Source organism: Lutjanus erythropterus, chromosome 14 (genome assembly GCF_056507025.1).
Source record: "Lutjanus erythropterus isolate fLutEry1 chromosome 14, fLutEry1.hap2, whole genome shotgun sequence".
In the NCBI taxonomy this organism is placed as follows: Eukaryota; Metazoa; Chordata; class Actinopteri; order Lutjaniformes; family Lutjanidae; genus Lutjanus; species Lutjanus erythropterus.
Window position 1 is genome coordinate 20,880,532 of NC_139330.1, and position 19,701 is coordinate 20,900,232.

A 19,701-nucleotide genomic window follows, 5' to 3' on the forward strand; every position below is an offset into this window, starting at 1 on the left:
TAGCCATATGTGACTAAAATACTTAGAATTACTATAAAATAAAACATTAATTCATAGTTTGCATATTTCTTGGTAAATATGGTAAATATAAAAAAAAAATACTAATAGTAATAGCAATATTAGTCGGTGTAGTGCTCCTTGTTAGAAAATATTGTTACATATAAAATATTTTGTTACAACGTATTGGCTACCTATAGCTTTCACTTGTATGTGGTGGGGTAAAAGTACAATAAGATCTGAAAGTGAGGGATTAACATATTATCTGATCTTTTTATTTAGGTAGAATTAGAGTAAACAGTGGAGTAAAAGAAAAAAAGGTTCCCTTCTAAAAGTGAGTGAAAATAGTTTAAGTAAAAAGTAGTATATAATGGAAATATCCCTGTAAAGTGCAAGATTATCTTATATTATATTATATTATATTATATTATATTATATTATATTATATTATATTATATTATAGTTTATAAGTAGGGGATTGGATCATGATCAGAGGTTATATGCAGCAGGGGAATGTCAAGCAGCTGACTGAACAGGGAGGAGCTGTGAAACTTGGCTGCAGCACTTCATTTCAGTGTTGATGACAACAGTTTAAGAATCCCCCTGGTCATCGACCACGCCAAAGTCCAGCAGGATCAGAAAACGTTGCAAACCAGCCGCTTTAGGACATTTTATTCAGACAACTTATTGTTTATTACGATGGGAAGCTGGAAGAACCACGTCCGCGCTCGGCTGCAGCAGAGAGACTTGACGGAGAAACTCCCGTACGTCGGCGTTTTTACAAGCTGTAAGTTTAATATTCTCTTATTTCAGCCGTTGAAATGCTGGTGTTCTCACTGTCTTGGCCTGAGGATATTTATCTCTGTTTTCGTCTAGTGTCTCAGCTGGAAGAACGTTTTGAAATTCGCAAACAAATTTTGGATGATATTCAATCTGAGAGGTTAGAAATGTGGATTTTCTCTTGACCCCACGTTTGGCCTTACTGTTGATGCCTAAAGCTTGGCTATTTCCCTTTAAATCTGTACACATGCTTTTTAAATTTATTTTCAGTTCAGAACGAGGTGGAGTTGAAGTTGGGAAAGACACCAGACTCTTTCAACTCCAACTTAGAGAGAGTGAACACCTGGCTGAAAAGGTGAGGTAAATCAAAGGTGGCAAAAGTGAACACATCTTTACTTAAGCAGAAGTACAGATACTTGTATTTAAAAAAAAAAAAAAAAAAAAGAGTGAAAGTAGAGGTACTGATTCAACTGTTTTACTCAGAAAAAAGTACAGGCTGTGAAATTTACCCAAAGTACAAAAATAGAAAAGTAGCCCACTGAAGGATATTTCTACTGTGTGTCTCTGTCTTTGAAGTTGTTTTCATCTTGCCACGTCTGTCTGTGTGATATGTACTGATGGATACACTCAGGAAGTGTCTTTTCTATGTATTATTGTCTGATCCATTTAGTTTGAAATCTGTCCTGATGTTGGGAAGGCAAGGAAAAGTTAAGGAGTAGAAAGTACAGATATCTGTGTGAAAATTGCTGTAAAACTAAAATGTTGTCAGAAAGTAGGCCTAAATACTCAAGTAAAGTATAGATGCCTGAAAACTCTACTACAATTCAGCCACCACCTATATTGAGGTTTCACTTATCATATAAGCAGCAGCAGTTTATGCAGATTTGTGTTATAAATCTTAGGCATACATCAAATAATCAGGAAGTACATTAATAGATTGTTTTAGGTGCCTTCAACCATGTAAAATTAGTAATACAGTATGCAAAAAAATGAAACTAGCCTTCTTCGATTTGTGTGTGCAGACAGTGACCTTTGAACCCATGAAATCCTCCCATAGTCCATCATTCAATCAATTCCTCCTTTGCTTTTTGTCTCCCCAGCTGTCTCAGACTGTGTCTGACCTGACCACCGTGCTGTATCTGAAAGGGGCTGAACTGCAGTACTGGCAGTCACGGTAATTTCAAGCTTTTAGCACACTGCTGCTGATGGTCATCAGAGTATAAAAATTAGGGGGGGATTTATTATTTAGCAGCTTTTTACTCAAAAATAGTAAACAGCTAAATGTATTTTGTACCATTTTCTTATGTTTCCAATTAGTATACCATTTGAGATATCAGGGGGAGCACATTGTGTCTTTTTTTTTGTTAGTTGTGGAGTCGGAACAAAGACAATACCAGTAACACAAGGGAAGGGCCTTGCTTTTTATTTAAAGTAAATATAAGATTCAGCCTCCCTCTAAAACCTAATATTAGTCATTCAATCCTGTATTAGCCATCATAGAGCAAGCAAAGTTGTGTTCAAAGAAAACCTTCCCATAATCCTTACATATGTTGCAAAATAAATAAATAATAATAAAATAATATAAATAAATAAATACTTGTGGCACTTACTGTACAGTGGGACCACTGAAACACTTTGATTAAGAAACATAAATCCAGTTTAAGCCACTTTGTGTTCTCCAGTGTTGGTGGATGAACTTGTGACGTAAAATCCAACATCTAAAAGTTTGAAGTACCACGAGGTGATTTAAGTAAATCACTATTTTTTTCATTACTTAACCGTTTCAGTGTGTCCCACTACCGTCAAGAGGCACTCACTCTGGCTAAAGGGAATAACACCCTGAAGGCGACCCTTTCAGAATTGGAGTTCACCATAGAGTGTCAATCCAAAGAGCTGACAGCGCTGCGTACAGAGCAGAAAGGACTAAAGGAAGCATTGGAGCAGGCTTGGACAGAGAAAGAAGCATTCTTACAACGATGGCTGGAGGAGAAGAGGGTGGAGGCCGACAGGTTGAATAAGCACAATGACACCCAGGAAAGGTAGGAGAGGTGAATGTATAATTTCTGCGTGACTTACAAAGCTCAAAAGTAAGAATCTACTCACGTTGAATGATGACAAAACCGCAGTTTTGGAGATTTTAAGTTGTCAGTGATTACTGCTTTTCACCAGGTGGCATCATTTGGCCAAACAGCTGAAGAAGCACCTCCGTAGGGAAGTGAGAAAAGAGTTTGTTCCCATAGTGACCGGTTCTTGGAGCGGCACAACAGAAACGTCTCAATCAGTTATTCAGAGTAAGAATTCACATTCTCTTCAACATATTAGAGCATAATGCAGTAGATGCAGTAGCATTAATTCATTTCAATGCTGCACACATGGATCCCTTGTAGGCACAAAGAGTCTTCATCAAGATCACTCCGTGAGGTCAGACAGACGAGGCTCCTGAATGGTGAATTGCTAATATGATCAAGAACACAATAATGGTGCTGATGATAGTCTGTTAAGTCTTCATCAAGTAACAATTCTAGAGATCAGCTCAAAACCATCCAGTGTCTCATAGAAAGTTTCAAGATATTGTCGTCCTCAACCCCAACTGAAAGGTCAGACTCTACCTCAAGGTTCTGTGATTTTGTAGTCTCATAGGAATCTAAGGCAGCCATATCCAAGTACCTTCACTTCATTTTGAAGTTTATTTTGATACTGGCTGTGGCTGTAGGCTGTACTACAAAGGAACCTCAACGTAGCTAGGCTTTCTTTTCATGAGCTGGCTTGCCAAACCTAAAACCCATGTCAGAGATAACAGGTATCATAAACTTTCTGGGGTTCAAACCCTTGCTACTGCCGTCGTCAGAAGGAGCCTCAAATTAATACTGTATACTGTAGTAGGAATGGGTGGTAACCTCTTCAGCTGTGTGTTAAATGCAACATAAAACAACCTCTTTGTCATGCTCATCTTGTCCTCAGGGATTAATAATACAGCAGATATACACCAGGGACGCTCAGACCACAACCATATCCCAGCTGCAGCAAAAGTCTAATATCCCCATGGGATCCAGGAAACAACAGTTCTCAGCATCAAGATTACCTCTCTGTCCACTTCCCTGGTGCTTGTAGATGAAAAACTAATGGCCCATATGTGACGCCAGAGCAATGGCCGAGGAGCGACCCCTTTGCAGCTAGCAGTGTTATGAAAAATTGTTTCTTATCTGTATTTTGAATGAATGTAAAATTGATTTAAAGATCCACCATAGTCTATAAATATGTTATTTAATGTGGATTTTGTTTGAGTGCCTAATTTTACATTTGCCCTGATTGATGCCCCTCAGTAAGGAATTTTTAAAATCATCTCAGTTGTACCATTTGAGGTGATAAGCCATTGAAACAGCTCTAGTTGATTGGTGACTATGTGCCTGTTTCAACTTTTAACTGTTTATTTGCAAAGAAAATCATGTGAATCACTTTTACTTCGTGGGTCAGAAAGTGTATTTGAAAAGAGTGTAATAACCCAGGGCCTTAGTTTTTTTTTTGTTTTTGTTTTTTTAAATATTAACAAAACGTGTGAATGTTATTGTATGAAATTCTGTATTGTTTTTTCTGTATTTCAAATGTAAAAAAAAAAATAAAGTGACTTCTATGTTAATTTACCACCTGTCACCTTGTCATCATGAGAGAAACTTTGCTCATTGAAAACAAAGATCTTCTTCTTGTAATTTTCAAATATTTGACCACACTGAGGAAGCACATCAATTCAATTACATTTGTGTACATTCTAATACTTAATTCAACAGAAGTTTTTTGGTTTGTTTGTTTGATGTAAATCACATTTCACAGTCAGAACTGCAGTTCCACCTCTCCATGGCAATTGAGATCACATTTCAGGTTGTTTGTTTACTGCAGGTTTCCATAGTCACCAGTGTTTGCATTAGTTGTTAAGTTGGGCAGTGAGTCTGTGGTGTGTTGGTGAAACAACTTGGTGAACTCAACCTCCCAAACTACGCCAAAATGGTAAAAGGTGGAAAGCGATATTCTTCAATGAGCAATGATGGCAAATGGGTAAGAAATTCTTCACCATATCACATAATCAGTTCATTACGAATCATAACAGTCAAACCTCCTGGATGTCTCATTAGCTTTTCTCACATTTTCCTCTCAGTTTGCTCATCCAGATTTACCAGAAAAGGAACCAAGGAATCGTGAGACTTGCACAAGCACTGGAATCATGCTGAGTCAGGCTAAATCCTCACTGCCTCAGGCTTTGGACTTCAAGCGCTATCCTAAATGGAAAACTCAGCAGGTGTGTGTGTGAACAGAGATGGACAGTATTCCTATTAAATGTGTTTAAAGTATGTATTTAATTACTTTTGAGTGTTTTGTAATTTGCAGTTTGCTGGGCAGAAAAAAAGGTTAAAACAGTTAGTTCAAAACAAATAAACTTTTCTAGTTAAATAAACACACACACATTCAAACCCTTGCACTGATGTGCTTTAATTTATGTTGAATGTGTAACAATTTCCTTGAGTTAGTAAAAGTAAAACAAAAAGTAATAACAAAGACAATAATTTCACATAAATTAAATACTAGACATTTTATATTTAATTAACGTGAATAAATAAAGCTGTGTATTTACAATACCTTCATCAGAAAAGATCAGGAATTGAGTGCAATTAGCAAGATGCATGATGTTTTATAGTGTAAAAGCTTTTATTTGTGTATTTGAAATACTTAAAATAAATCGACACATTTATATACATATTCAATATATGTTTGTATATTATGTATTTTTGGATTTTCAACACACCACTTGTATTTGAATTAAATACATGTTCCACACCAGTACTTTATATTTTATTTAAATACACTGGTGAGCAAGTATTTGTAGTTTATAACAAGTTAGGTTTTTTTTTATATGTTTGTGCTGATCTCTGTGTATGAAGAGTCTTCAATGCAGTGTCCCTGGGCTTAGAAAGATTTCATTGCACTTTCCATCAGAGCACTTGTGCAAAGAAAGAAGTGGCCTCAGTTGTATATACAATATACTGTCCTTCCAATATGAGTGTCTTTATGTGTGTCTTTACAGGAATCCAGAGGGTATCCATTCTCAGACCATGACAACAAGCTTACCTTAAAATATGACATCTCTGTGTTCTCTCATGTGAGTATGAAAAGAAATTCAAGGCTTTATGAAATGTTGAGATCCATCAACACATTCCTCACTGAAAGCAAACCATGTCTTTTCTGTGTATGCTTCAGGGTGTAGGACGCAGGAAGTGTCCTGATGATCGCAGACAACAAAACTCCCACTTCTGCCTGTGCCATGATGGAGCTGACAACAGCGCTGGAGAGACCGGGAAGAACACTACGATCTACCAGAATGATTTTTTGGTAAAGCAGGCTGTTAATGGTCCAACTAGCGCCAGACGGTTCCCCCGCAACCACCAGCAGAAGTCTGCAGAGGCAGCTCTGGCACAGGCAGGGGAACAATTCATGTGGTTCGGACGACATGACTCTAATCGCTCAGAGACCCTGCAAGTGCTGGCAGCTAACAACTACAGATACCCAAATGTTTAAAGGGATAGTTTGTATTATTTGATGTGCCGTTGTATGAGGTACTTTCCCATAGTCGGTGCTTTAATTTACTTCACTTCTATGGTGGTGCTCCTTTCTGCTTCTCCAAACTGGGGGCTGCCGACTATCATCTACTGTAGTTTAATACACTGACTTCCTCATAGAACCCCACTTCACATAATCCAGATTTTCCCTGTAAAGCACTAGATGGCATCATTGAGGGGGCACAGCATAGAGAGGATCAAGTGAACTTTCTGGAGGTTTCAGCTGCCAAATAAAGTCCTGAATTAGAAACATCAGATAGCATTTTGTCTTGTTCTTAGAGCTGTACTCCAGGCAGGAAAAGTAAGATCCTTACCAACAAGGTTTTGTTCCGCAACAACCCTAATTAGACTGGAAAGTGGATCCACTTAATGTACTAACAATATATAATTAGTGCATCTTATCATGACCTTGACTACATTTAAGTGCACGTGATGATGCCATTTTATCATCATCAAGTTGTATGTTGTATTAGATATGCTTTTAATGCCACGTTCTGTCATTCAGAAATAACAGACCATAACTGGCCAATCAGAGTCGAGCATTTTACAAAGCCACGTAATAAATCTATGTAAATAGTTTCCCTGAATTGATTTTGGCACATATAAAGTACAACAAAATGGTAGGCGTACTTTACTAACACACTTAATTATTATTCCTCTGAGTTGCACTCACAATAGACAGCTTTTTTTTGTTTTTGTTTTTCTAAGGTATCAGAATCACAGCAGAACCGGAGATATCTTCTTATGTATTTCAAACATTCTTCTTCTTTGTCAAAACCTGACGTCTACATTACCCACAATGCAAACCTGCAACAGCTCAGTAATGCAGCCTGGAGCTACTAGCCTCGAGCAGAGAGCTGATAACTTCACTTCTTTCTAACTCCACACCCCCGTATTGTTTTCCTTTTCAAACTTGTGGTCTTCAGACCCAGCTGCTGTTGCCTCGAGCTATGTCACTTGAGGCGATTTATCAGACTTGCCATAGCTCCCTGTGGAACCAACTTTTTCCACATGAAGTATTCCCCAAACCGTATCAAAACCTCCTTAAGTAGTGTCTCGAAATACCAGGGTCAAGGACTTCACCTACGTGGGATGAGAAAATATAGGCAATAAAACTGTAGGGAATGAAACTATACACAATCATGACTGTATTTGTATCAGGAACTACTAGAAGAGTCTTATGAAGACTGTTGGTAGTTCATAGTTTTACCAGCAGAGGGCAGCAGGTTTGCATGAGTCATCAAGTTGGCCTGATGATCCACTGAGTTATTCAACAGCCAAGTTGTGTTAGAAATGTAATAACCAAAAACCCCTGTGTAATGTGCATGCTCTGGAGAAAATGTGGGGGGAAATAATTAGAAAAAGAATCCAGCTATTTTTATTCAATGCATATCAACATGAAGACATTAAATTAGAGCATGTGAAATAAATTAAGCTTGATTTGAGTCATAATGCATGGGTTTGTTTCACCCCTGGGGATGAAAGGGATGCATATGTGTGTGAGTGTGTGTGTGTGTGTGTGTGTGCCGCCCATACAAGAGAGGAGAAAGCGTGGGAGCGAATAACAGAGAACACTGCTCTGAGAAAAGCACTTAAGAGAAGAGTATCCCCAGCCACTCTCTCCAATAGCTGATGTTTTCTCCAGAGTACGGTCTGACCAGCTGCTTTCTTTCTTTAAGTACCCACCGGGGAGATGAGTTTTTCTCACAAGCTTTCTTTCAGCCGTTGTAATTAGCTGATCCGCACACGGCGCCGACCTTGTAGGAGTTTGTTTCACTTTTAAAAAGGTGACATACACCTCACAGTTTTTATATAGCAAGACCAGAAAGCTGTGAGACATCCATCTGGAGCTGCCGCCCCTTTGTGATTTCACTTTGAGATTATCTCACACATTGTTGCCTGCAGGTGCACGACTGACAACAAGCTGCAGGGCGAGGGGTTTGTAATGACCATACCTTTTGATAAAATAGGGAAAAAAACAGGTGCACAGATGGGAAGAAAAAGGTTACCAGCTCTATTTTAACCCTATCTTCACCATATCACAAACAGACACCTCCTGTATATGACGATAACATACTATTAAGGTGGAACAAGCCATAGTTTGTAGCACATTTGACAAAAAAAATAAATTATGGAATTTTTTTTTTTTTTGAGACATTAAACAGACACTACTGTAATAAGACACAATACACCTAACGGTACACTAGTAACACATCAAATCAGACAAAAACTAGAAATATGTTCCCTATTAGACAGTTTTAGACACTTTATTAGATCCTTAGACCCTTATTGGACTGTCTTAGAAGGTAATTTAGGACACATTAAAACAGAATTGTACTGTAAACTAAAGTGAAATCACATATCTTCTCCTTCACAAAAAAACAACATATAAACCAGATCTACCAAGTACAGGCTAAAAATATAGAGGTAGAGGAATATTTTGTCTATGGATGACTGCACAGACTCAAGTAGCATGTCATTCTGCTGTATTTAACAGGTCAGGTCTGTTTTAATGCATCCCTAATTGCCCTCTAATAAAGTCTAATAAGGGTCTAATAAAAGGTTTAATACTGTCTAATTAAGAACATATTATGAGTTTGTCAAATGTTATACAAAGTACAGCTTTTTACGTCTTATTAGTGTACTGTAAAATAAACTTGGAACAACATTTTTGGTGGTCAGATCATACCTAAATTATTCTGAAACACTCTTTAAAGAGGCACAGTTGCGTTGACTAGAGGGACTGTGGTGTTTTATTAATGAAAAACACCTGCGCTTGTGTTTGACAGTTGGTTCTGTCTGGTCTTGACTGGTTGTCTGTCATCTCTCTGTCCCTGTGGGTGCAGTTTGCAGACTACACTTCCCTTCGGACTTGCCACAACTTGAACAACTCCTCCACACAGAAACCACAGACACTTCATAATCAGAAACTCTCATTAGCTCTGTCAGAATGGCAGTGAGGCTTTTTTTTTTAATATTTTTGCAAGGGCGAGAGAACTCTGAGAAGTAGTGTGTGTCAATCATTAGTCAGTATGTGGTCGTGCGTACTGTATGTGTCATGTTAGGCGAGATACGTGTGTTATATCATGGGGAGGCAAAACCGCAAGTATATGTAAATACAGTTACTTGGTGGAATATCAAACCTTCCTCCCAAGGACAAAAGACACATCTCAGTAAACAAGCATTCAACCACCAAAGCCTTGCACTTCATGAATATTAAATCAGACACTTTGAATCCTACCTCTTTGGTGTTAGGAGGCCCTAGCCTGGATTCTTACCATTTGCTGTGATTTATTCGCAGGTGCATGTGTCTCTTTGATGTGTTGAGTTGAGAGGTTTTGCACCTGTTAGAGAAAAAAAAAAAAGCTTTGAAAACAAGAGGTGGATTTGCCAGACAGTCAAAAATGACAGCAACAGAAGGAAGATTTGTGTTGCCCTGGTACATTGTATGTGTGAGTGTGTGTGTGTGTGTGTGTGTGTTTTCTATTCCAAAAGGCTGCTGTGCTGTTTTGACGTACTCTGTTGTGTGCACAAAATCATTTTTTGTCAAACAAAAATCTACCCCCCCCCCCCCCTGCCAGTTTTGGTGTCTGTTCTGACGTTATAAAGTTGTACATCTTGCATTTTATCCATTACCTATTCATTAAAGATGGGACTTGAAAAGAGAGTTGCCATGGAGATGCTGCGGTTAAATCACATATATCAAATTTTTTTTTTTTTTTGTTTATTCTTTTGCCAATTATAACTAATGTCTATCTTCCCCCGATCCCTTTAGAGTTTTCTCCTCTCTTCTTACATCTTTTTTAATAAGGTGTCATGGCTCACAATATTTTTCCATGTTTAACATTTAATCTAGTTCAAATATTCAGCATTCTGTCCAAATAGCAACAGCAAAGTCCAAAACAGCCTCGTAGACACGGCGTTGACTCCCTTGGCTGGGTTAAACTACCTAACCGTAAGACTCCTTCCAATCTCCTGTCAGTCATTCCACTTGCAGCACTTGCAGTTCCCTGGCAGTCTCGTTTTTTTTTTTTTTTTTTTTTTTTTTCAAGCAGCCAGTTGGTTACTGTCCCCTGGCAGCCCAGTGGTCCTTTTTCCAGTAATGGTCAGGGGCCCTCCAGAGTCTGAGGGTGGTGATAAAGGTGGCTGGCTATCTCATTTCCACAGAGGACAAGATAACATCCTGAGAACATTCCCATCACTCGAGGAGTTTGTTCAGAGCAGATAAGAGCTCCCGTGCTGCAGCTCAGCTACGATTCAGCTCTGGCTGTGTGTATTTTGTGTGTGTATTTGCACTGTACATGTGGTTTTAAATTGAGTACTTTGGACCTTGTTAGCAGGGTTGGGAAAATTACTTTAAAAAAATATTCCAATACAGTTACTATTCAGCTGGTAAAAAATGTAGTCAGTAATCTTTTCCAAGTGTCACAATATTAATGTAACTTATTACTTTCTGTTACCTTTGGATTACCTCAATTATTTGTCCATCTATTCCTCCCTTTACTATGCAAGAATGCACATTTAAATGTACGTATGTTATTCACAGCCACAAACCATCCCAGTCTCCAGCATCACCACTTATAGTCCCAAAATAAGTACTAGTAGTAGTAGTAGTAGTAGCAAGCTATCAGGATTTCTTTGTAGCTAATGTTAACAGTTGGTGTGTGTAGCTAATTTTAGCAGTTGTTCTATGTAGGTAACATCAGTGGTTGTATGGCAGTGGCAGCATATGTAGGATGCAGCGGCCAATAGCTCCTTCAATTTTCACTACTTTTCTCTTTTTAATCTGTCACCGATGACAGACATACACTTGTAGGCTTTGGAAATTAAGATGAGGGGTTTGGATTAAAAAGCAGCAGAGCCTGAAACGATTGACAAGTGCAGTTATCATCTTTTGAATATGCAGTCAGATCAGCTGGATGCAATGCTTCAGGTGACCACAGGAGAGGAGGAGGTGAGCAAATGAAAGCCATGCTACTGCTGGGACTTAAGGCTGCTCCTGATAATCACCTGGTTCCATTCTGAATTTAATTAATCATATATTTTGTATTTTGTGTGTATTATGAAGAAACTTCAGTCCAGTGATGATAATATCCTTGAATCCTTGTTTTCTGTAGCTAAGATTAGCAGTTCATCTATGTAGCTAATGTTTGTGGTTGTTCTATGTATTTAATATTAGCTGTTGGTCTTTCTTGTAAATGTATCTTTAAATTAGATGTTGAATCATTGGATGATGACAGCATTTTCACAGCTTAAGGCAGAACTTGTATGGTACTTTGATGTTGTTCCTCTTTTCTGATTTAAAGACAACAAAATGTTGAAATTTGCACCCAGTGAAGCATTTTTTTTCACTAGAGGTCATGATAAAGAATTGACTGTAAGATTAGCTGGTTTCACTGAAACCAGAGTGGTGCCATGAGACTTGTGAAGTTTAGTAATGTGTGCATTGTGGATGGTAGTATATTTATTTATTCTAAAATGTAATCCTGCTATTAATCCACATTTTTACTAAATGTGTCTGAAATCTGATTATATTTTTGTCTGTAACTATAATGGAATACATTTGCCTTTTTTTTTTTTGGTACCTTAATTGTATAATTATGTTACATGTAATCTGTTACTTCCGAAGCCTGCTTGTTAGCGCCAGTCCTGCTCAGGCCTGCTTCCTATGTTGCAGCCGTGAGGTCCACTGACCTGGTATCAGGGTGTTGAGCAGCGCTGCAGAAACATTGCCTCAGAAGATCAGACCTATCCATGCACTAAATCACATTCCACCCTGTATTTTTCAAACCTCCGACACAGTTTGCATGCTAATTTGTGTGTAGGTGGTGAGTATAATTACATTAGGCTGGTTGTAAACAAAGACCTACAAGCAGCAGTCTGTTCAAGTATCCCACCCGGGAGAGAACAAGAAAATAGTTTATACAAGGATGAATTTATCGTGCATAATTTGCAAGTAGAAAAATGTATTCCATACTTTGTCAGTTTGTACACATCAATGTTGCAAAAATGTGCTAAATAATTGTAAAAAGGATTGATTATTGTCATTTAGCTTATGTATTTACTATGTGAAATTAGATATTTGCTAAGTGGCACATGTTTGAAGCAGAATCAGCCTTTTAAATACTCAACAAAAATATAAATGCAATGTTTTTGTTTTCACTCTCATTTTTCATGAGTTGGAGTAAAAAAAATGGGGACTTCTACTGTGCAACCTGTCTCAAATTTTGTTCACAAATTTCAGAAAATCTGTATTAGTGAGCACTTATCCCTTGCCAAGATAATCCATCCACCTGACAGGTGTTGCACATAGAGATGCTGATTAAACAGTATGATTATTGCACAGGTGTGCTCTGGACTAATCGCAATAAAAGACTGCTTAGTTTTATTTGGAAAAGAAAAGAATTTTGAAAAGACTCTACTTCTGATTGGCTTACCCTGATATTCTTACCCTAACCCTACCAATCACTCCTAATGCTTAAACCTGGGCCACGTTCACCCCCAACAACACACTGCAAAACTTTTTGTTCAAACAGAAACAATGGTAAAATGATGGTATGCTGAACACCCAGTTGAACCACTGCACTGCAATGCATTTTTAATACGGTGGTGTAACATACATGTTCCTGTTGATTGGGTAATGGCTCTGAATGAGGGAAAGGGTAACTAAAACCCTGTTGCACACCGTTGTACACCGTTTTGAGGAAACCATAGCAAAACAGTGTATCAGGGCAGGTTAGGATGGGTCATGACTTTGCCCTCCTGAGAAAAATATATAGAACTACATTTACCAATTTTTCCCCAGGGCAGCAAAGTCATGACCTGCCCTTTTGTGCCTCTGATTGGCTAGAGCTTGCCATTTTTGGCTGAGTAAGGTTTCAGCATGAGGAGTGTTTGGTTAGGGTCAGGGTGTGAATATCAGGGTAAGTCAATCAGGGGCAGAGTAGGGCAGGTCATGACTTTGCCCTGCTGAGAGAAAGCTGAGAGTGGCCTTTTACTGTGGCCAATCAAAGGCACACCTTTGCAATAATTATGCTGTTAAATAAGTATCTTTAGATGACAGATCTATCAGGTGGATGAATTATCTTGGCAAAGTGCTCACAAACAGATTTCAACAAATTGTGTAATTGTAAATCGAAAAAGTCCTTCTTTACTTCAACTCCTGAAAAATGTGAACAAAACAAAAGTGTTGTGTCTATATTTTTCTTGAGCATATTTAGAGTAAGCATCAAGAATGCAGAGACAACCTTAAGGCGATGAGTATGGACACCTCTATCCTCCTCTCAGAAACACACTTCTTAGCTCAAACCGTGGCTCAGTTTGGCTTGCCACATTTGTACAATATTACCGAGTATTTCATCACTACTTAAGAAGCTCCACCTCTTAGTTTCATCTAGTCTGCTCCTTCTCAACCTCAGCATCACAGCTTTTTAATCTCATTAGGTAAAATGGATAAATCTTTTCCAATTTACAGATCAGGAACCAGACCACACACCCCACACAATCTTCATGTTTAGTCTGTCTTTCATACTTGACCAGACGCAGGCTGGAGCCTCATGAAAAATGTGTCAACAAGAGAAGTTAGTCGCGTCTGACATGATCCTGTAATTGGAAGAGACGTGTGCAACTGAAACAAAGTGACACTTCAGACAATTTATCTTAAATTCTGCTTCCTTTTGCTGGTATTTTCTGTGCACAGACTGCTGCTGTTTTTCAGATGTGACTGTGTAACTTCCTGCTTTCAGCTCCATTACATACCATATCTACAGTTTCAGTAGTCAGACTGCTTTAACATTGCACATAAACATTCACAGCTCTCTATTTCCTGCTGTAGGAGGAAGCAAAAAACATCCAGAGACCTCACAACAAGTCTAATTAACTGTTTTCACACTTATTCTCCAGTCAAAGGGGTAAATCTGCCTCATTTGCATTCTGTTGGGAGGCATAAATATAAGCCAATGAATGTCTTTTAAAGGGCTGCAATGAATGTGTCAGAGGCCTTAACGTGGTGGGATATAATTAGATGTGAGTGCGGTCAGAGTGGTATTGTGTGGCTTTGTTTGAACCATATTATGCCATCTCTCAAAAGCAACGTTAAAAGACATTCTGCTGCTGCACTGTATGCACACTCAGTGGAGGAGGTACATAACAGTACAATGGCACACTCTTAACAATCTGACATCATTATCAAATGTAAATTACACTCCCATGAGCTGCTCATTACAATATCCCATATGTAGTGTGTGTCATAAATTGTTAAATTCTCAATTTAACATGATCTTCACTTTTTAGCTGCTGATAATCGTAAGTGCTCGGGTAGTGATGTTGAAGTTTAATTAGCTGCACTTCCCTTTCTCAAGGAAGACGAAAGATGTGAAACGATGTGTAATGTTAATCTAAAATCACAAGAGAGGTCAGTAGAGAGGTAGAGGAGTTTTCCATAGTGATTTAGTCAAGGTTATATTGAATAGGAACCAATGATTTGGTAGAATAACGACTGAGGAATGGTTGGGCTGAATGAAGATTAAAAAGAGTTTATTTTGATATTAGAGACTGTAAAGCAAAAGACCTAAGTGTTATAGTACGCATTCAGGACCGAGTAAAAGGAACTGCTATGCAATAAGGTGATTTAAGCATGAGAGACTGATTCAAGGTTGCGGTGAAATATTCATTCAAATGAGGTAAAGAGTGGAGCAGCATAAGAATAACCCGTCTTTAAAGATTAACATAACCCTTGGAGATGTTATTGTATCCCCGTAACCAAGTCTCGACTTCAGCAGGTGCAGAACAGCTCTCCCTCTCTGTGAGTTACTGCATTAAGTCCCTCAAATTTAGTGGCACAATCATGAGCCTCCCGTTCACTCTCTGGAGTAGAAGAATCGCTTTGCATTTTAAAAAGGTCAAACACTCAGATCTCTGCCAGGAGGAATTGAGGGAAGAAATAATGTCTCTCTGCAGAAATATGCAGTCGCACACAACTGATCCTCTCAAATACCCTCTGTACAGTGAACAGATTAGAGGTGTATGTGTGTTGACTGTCATCCTTGAACAACTAGCGAAGAAACAAAAATCATACTATCAAACCCTTAATGTGGTGAACATTTTAATTATTTTCAGGCCTGTATTGATTTAATACAACCAGACTCTAATGCTAGTGGCTTGAGGATAATAAAAAAAAGAGGAACATAGTGTAAGTGCTATCTGAAGACAAACAAAGCACAGTAAGGTCCTTTACTAATTGACCTATACTGTAGTAAACACAAGAGAGGATAAACTTATAATTAGCAAACACAGCCTTTTGTAGGTTTTAAATCTGTACCAAGAAAGCAGATTTTGAAACAATTCTTCAAAATGACAAGAGGGGAATTCAGACACATATACAGTTACTGATCTGAGGATACCAACATATATGTTACATACTTTTTTATACAGCATTTTACATCATTACACAATAAACCGCATCATTGACTTCATCATTCATTGAATTCATCATTGGATTTTGAAATGTTGGTTTGGTAGTTGTTTAAAGGGACAGTGGATCCTGAGTGCCATCTAGTTAGATTATACTTGAGAGAAGACAAACGTGTGTATGGCTGGATAATTAGTACTACAGGTAAGAGGAAAAATATTTATTTTTGATTTGGGGCCGAACTATCCTTTTAAATGCATTTCTGTGTACTGGTTTATTTAAGTGGCAAAAAGGGATGCCCTCATCTAAATCAAATTTTGTGTTACAGATACAGCCTCCCAGCAGTGATTCAAATAGTTTCCTCAGCCTCTTCCTCCTCCTGCCATCCATCCGCTGTGCTGCAAAACATATGCTTCAGTTGGTGTCCTCTGTTGGCTGGTGTTGGTCTTTGGAGGGTTTGGGTTCATGCCCAGTAGTTACATTGTGCTGAAGACAAAATGACCACAGGGAAAGATGCACTCAGGACAGGGCCAAGAGCCCCCAGGCCTGGGACCACACACACACAGGGTGCATGGTACAGAAGCTATGGCAAGATACAGAATAGAAGATATGTAAATGATTCAACTACTGCTAATGGTGATTTTCTTTGTCTTTGAGGAAAGCTCCATTCAGAGATTACAGTTTGCTGGAAGTGCTGGAAAAGTATGCAAAGACCGAAGTGACCGGGAAATCCAAAGATGCTCTCTGCCATCTGTGCCGTGTAATATGGCCGGCACCACTGTGTGAATGAAGAGAGAGTCCATAATCTCTCTGCTGCTGAGACTGGAGCTAGAAAAAGGGGGAAATATAGATTGCATGTTTTAAGCATGACATCAAGGCACAGCTGCAGTTGCTGCTATCTGCACCTGTGGCATAAAGAGGAAGAATGAAGTGAGTAAACATGCAGTTGAACTCTATCTATCTATCTATCTATCTATCTATCTATCTATCTATCTATCTATCTATCTATCTAAGTTATACAGTAAAGCGGTCATTTAAATTCTATTTCCCCAAAGGTCTAAATACTATTGCAAAGTCACTGGCAGGAAAAAATATTTGTTTGGGAAAACTAAATTTGTCATTCATTCAACAATTGTTTTAATTACCCTAAAAATCAAATTTAAATTGATTTAATTTAAATTTAAATTGATCAGATTCTATAAATGAGAGCTACAGCTCCTTTTTAGGTGAAAGCAGCTCCTTTAATTTGAGCGGTGGCAAATGCAAAGTCTGATGAATTTTCCAATTTATTAGCATAAAATAATATACCTTACTTGTTCTAGCTATTATTTAGCTATTAGCCCAAATCTTACGGCCAGTCAAGCAAACAATTATGTTATATTATTGCTGCAGAGCATCAAAGTGAAACAGGAACATCCCAGTGAGAAAACATTCAAAATCCCAGTGACTTTTCTAATAATGCTAATAACTAAACAGCTTGCTTGGAACATTTCTTTTCTCAAGAGTACGTTGTTTGGCTCACTTCATACATACATCTAGATAAGGATGTTAGTTTTTGAGTAATGATGTTGACTGTAATAATGACTGTTGTTTATTACGTCCTAAACCTCACCAGCTAAACGTCATGACTTGACAAAACAGGTGAGTCCGTGGATGTTTTCGTTTCTAATGGTGAGAAAAAGTAGCTGTAGTGGATGCTGATAAACAAACATCAGAGAGATTGATACAAGAAATGTTACATGAAATGCTGAATGAGCAACTGTAAGAGTTACAACAGAAAGTAGAACTGAAACCTCAATGACTTCGACTCTAAATCCTCATTAAATAGGAATGATTGATTAACACATCACTAAGCTAGCTGGTTGTTTTTTTACTTGGAAGTTACTAAGGTTTGCTCCCAGGTTTCTGAATGAACCAACTGACAAAACCATTTAAAAAATATTTCCTAATATTTGACCAGGGGCACGTTCATTTTTAAAACGCCATGCACCGTTTTGCTTTGGTTTCTAGATTGAATGACACACTTCCTCGAAGTGGTGTCCAACGGCCTTTGAGGTGTGTTTTCATTTCATTCAGAGGTGTAACCCGAGCAATGTGGTGCGCTTTTGTGAAGAGGAAAATATATGGCTGATAATTGATAAAAGTGCTATTTAAACACCCACCAATCAAAAGCAATGAACAAGGCTAAGCTAATGCTAAACAGGAGGCTACTTCAGCATTACAAGTTATAACATCACTTCCTCATTTCATTTTTATAATTAACTCAACTCAAGCATTTTAAAATAGGCATGATGATTTATATATTGTCTATATATGAGGAAAAAGATATTTTTTGGGTTGGTATTTCAGCTGAAGTTAGCGGGAAATGTTACGCTAATTAAATTAACCCAGAAGATGCTCTTTAGTCATTTGGCTAACATTTTTAACATAAAATTTTGTAATTTAATGTATATTGTGTTATTTTTGTGTAATCTAAGTAATGAACTTAACGTGTTAATTTACACATTGATAAAGTCTTGAGACGTACCTCAAGTTATAATGATGCATTTCACTTTTTAAATCACTATAAATTAGTTATATGATTTTGAATAGCTATTCTCTAAAAACCACCATATTAAAATGACCAGTAACATTCAGTGCATATATGGGTATTGGAGAATCGCGTTAAGATGGACTTAAAATCTTAAATATGTCCTTTAAACTTTTTTACTACAATAATATGAGAAAGAAGAAAAAAAACATGATCGAGCCTAAAACAACAGATATCACAACCACAAATCGCCTTTTCTCGAAAATTCCCACTGTCCCATCTCCATCAACTGCAAGAAGTGTCTCTCATCTCTGCTGTGTGTGTGTGTGTGTGTGTGTGTGTGAGGGAGAAGTGGGCAAAGGCTCCGCCTCACTCAAAAAGCGAGAGAAAAAAAAGGAAAAGCAAACTGATACACACCTCTCAATTCTGGCAGGAGGAAAAGAATAGGAGTGTTTATGAAGCGTATAAGTAAACAGCAGGATAACCAGGCACACCGAGAGCCGAGGCTACTTCCCCCCGTAAAAAGCGACAGCGGGCACCGTTTCCCAGCGCCGGAGATTGTCCCGTTGCGTTCAGGATTAAGTTTTTATGTCATCTAAAGGTGGATCATTATCTAAATCCGAGATAACAAGCGAATTTGAAATGCGTAGCCTGCGATGCTATTTCTGGAGCCCCCAAAGCCGACGTTTGAACTCTCAGTAAACATCCAGTCGAGGTAGGATTCAAGATTATTGCAAAGGGTGGTGTAAAATATTTCAGTTGTGTGCTCCACCGGGGTGTAGTTTAGAAAAAGCTATACTCGCGTCGCTGTCCATGTGTCCCTGCGCCATCAGCAAGGAGGGACAAGGGAGGGTGGGAGTAGACATTAGCCGATACTCCACTTCATAGTGATGTGGGAATTGGCTTTATTAAGTTCCTAATGAGCTGGGCAGTTACAAAGGTAATGGTGAGCATATTAGAGATCCCTGTGAAAATCAATTAATGGGAATTTTCTGTAAATATTTGTAAGCTCTTTTTCAAGTGAAATCATAAAGAATGCTGACATGTGTTTGGAAGAGTTGCATCAAAAGTTTGCATAAGTGTGTTTTTGCAACATTTCTTGAGAGCATGTGTGCCAGCAAACAAATCCAGTGTGAACTTCACTTGTCATCTGTAGCCTGCTAATTAATGGGTGCTTAATTAGTGACCCAATCAGGCATCCATATGAGCACCTGCACATGTTGAAACAGGAGGATAATCCTTCTATTTCACAGTGTTGACAGGCATTGGGTCTCAAAACTCTCCACACTCCCTCTTCTTCTGTTTCTTCTTCTTCTTTTTTTTTTTTTTTTTTTTTTTTTTTTTTTTACTGCATTTGGAGGCTCCAGTGGAGGAAAGCT

At 38.2% G+C, this 19,701-nt stretch overlaps 3 protein-coding genes across 4 annotated transcripts in view; all 3 read left to right on the forward strand.

Moving 5' to 3' along the window:
* The first annotated feature begins 513 nt into the window (after nt 1-513).
* On the forward strand, nt 514-4,315 carry LOC146315522 (autophagy-related protein 16-1). Its single transcript, XM_084736605.1, has 7 exons — nt 514-784; nt 874-937; nt 1,048-1,132; nt 1,878-1,951; nt 2,565-2,816; nt 2,947-3,068; nt 3,739-4,315. The coding sequence occupies exons 1-7, from the start codon at nt 697-699 to the stop codon at nt 3,810-3,812; spliced, it is 759 nt and encodes a 252-aa protein (XP_084592731.1). The 5' UTR covers nt 514-696; the 3' UTR covers nt 3,813-4,315.
* A 254-nt stretch (nt 4,316-4,569) lies between these two features.
* Nucleotides 4,570-16,708, forward strand: tex36 (testis expressed 36). Its single transcript, XM_084736606.1, is given in 7 exon segments — nt 4,570-4,827; nt 4,928-5,068; nt 5,852-5,926; nt 6,025-6,260; nt 16,450-16,554; nt 16,556-16,622; nt 16,625-16,708. Coding segments are annotated over 7 exon segments (759 nt in total). The 5' UTR covers nt 4,570-4,776.
* Nucleotides 16,709-18,730: 2,022 nt separating this feature from the next.
* Nucleotides 18,731-19,701, forward strand: part of ctbp2a (C-terminal binding protein 2a) — a 90,249-nt gene continuing 89,278 nt past the window's right edge. The window contains exon 1 of one of the 2 annotated variants that reach the window (XM_084735386.1): nt 18,731-19,037. The gene's annotated coding sequence lies outside the window, so the exon portion shown is untranslated. The remainder of the gene's footprint in view (nt 19,038-19,701) is intronic. The other variant, XM_084735385.1, reaches the window with a different exon arrangement.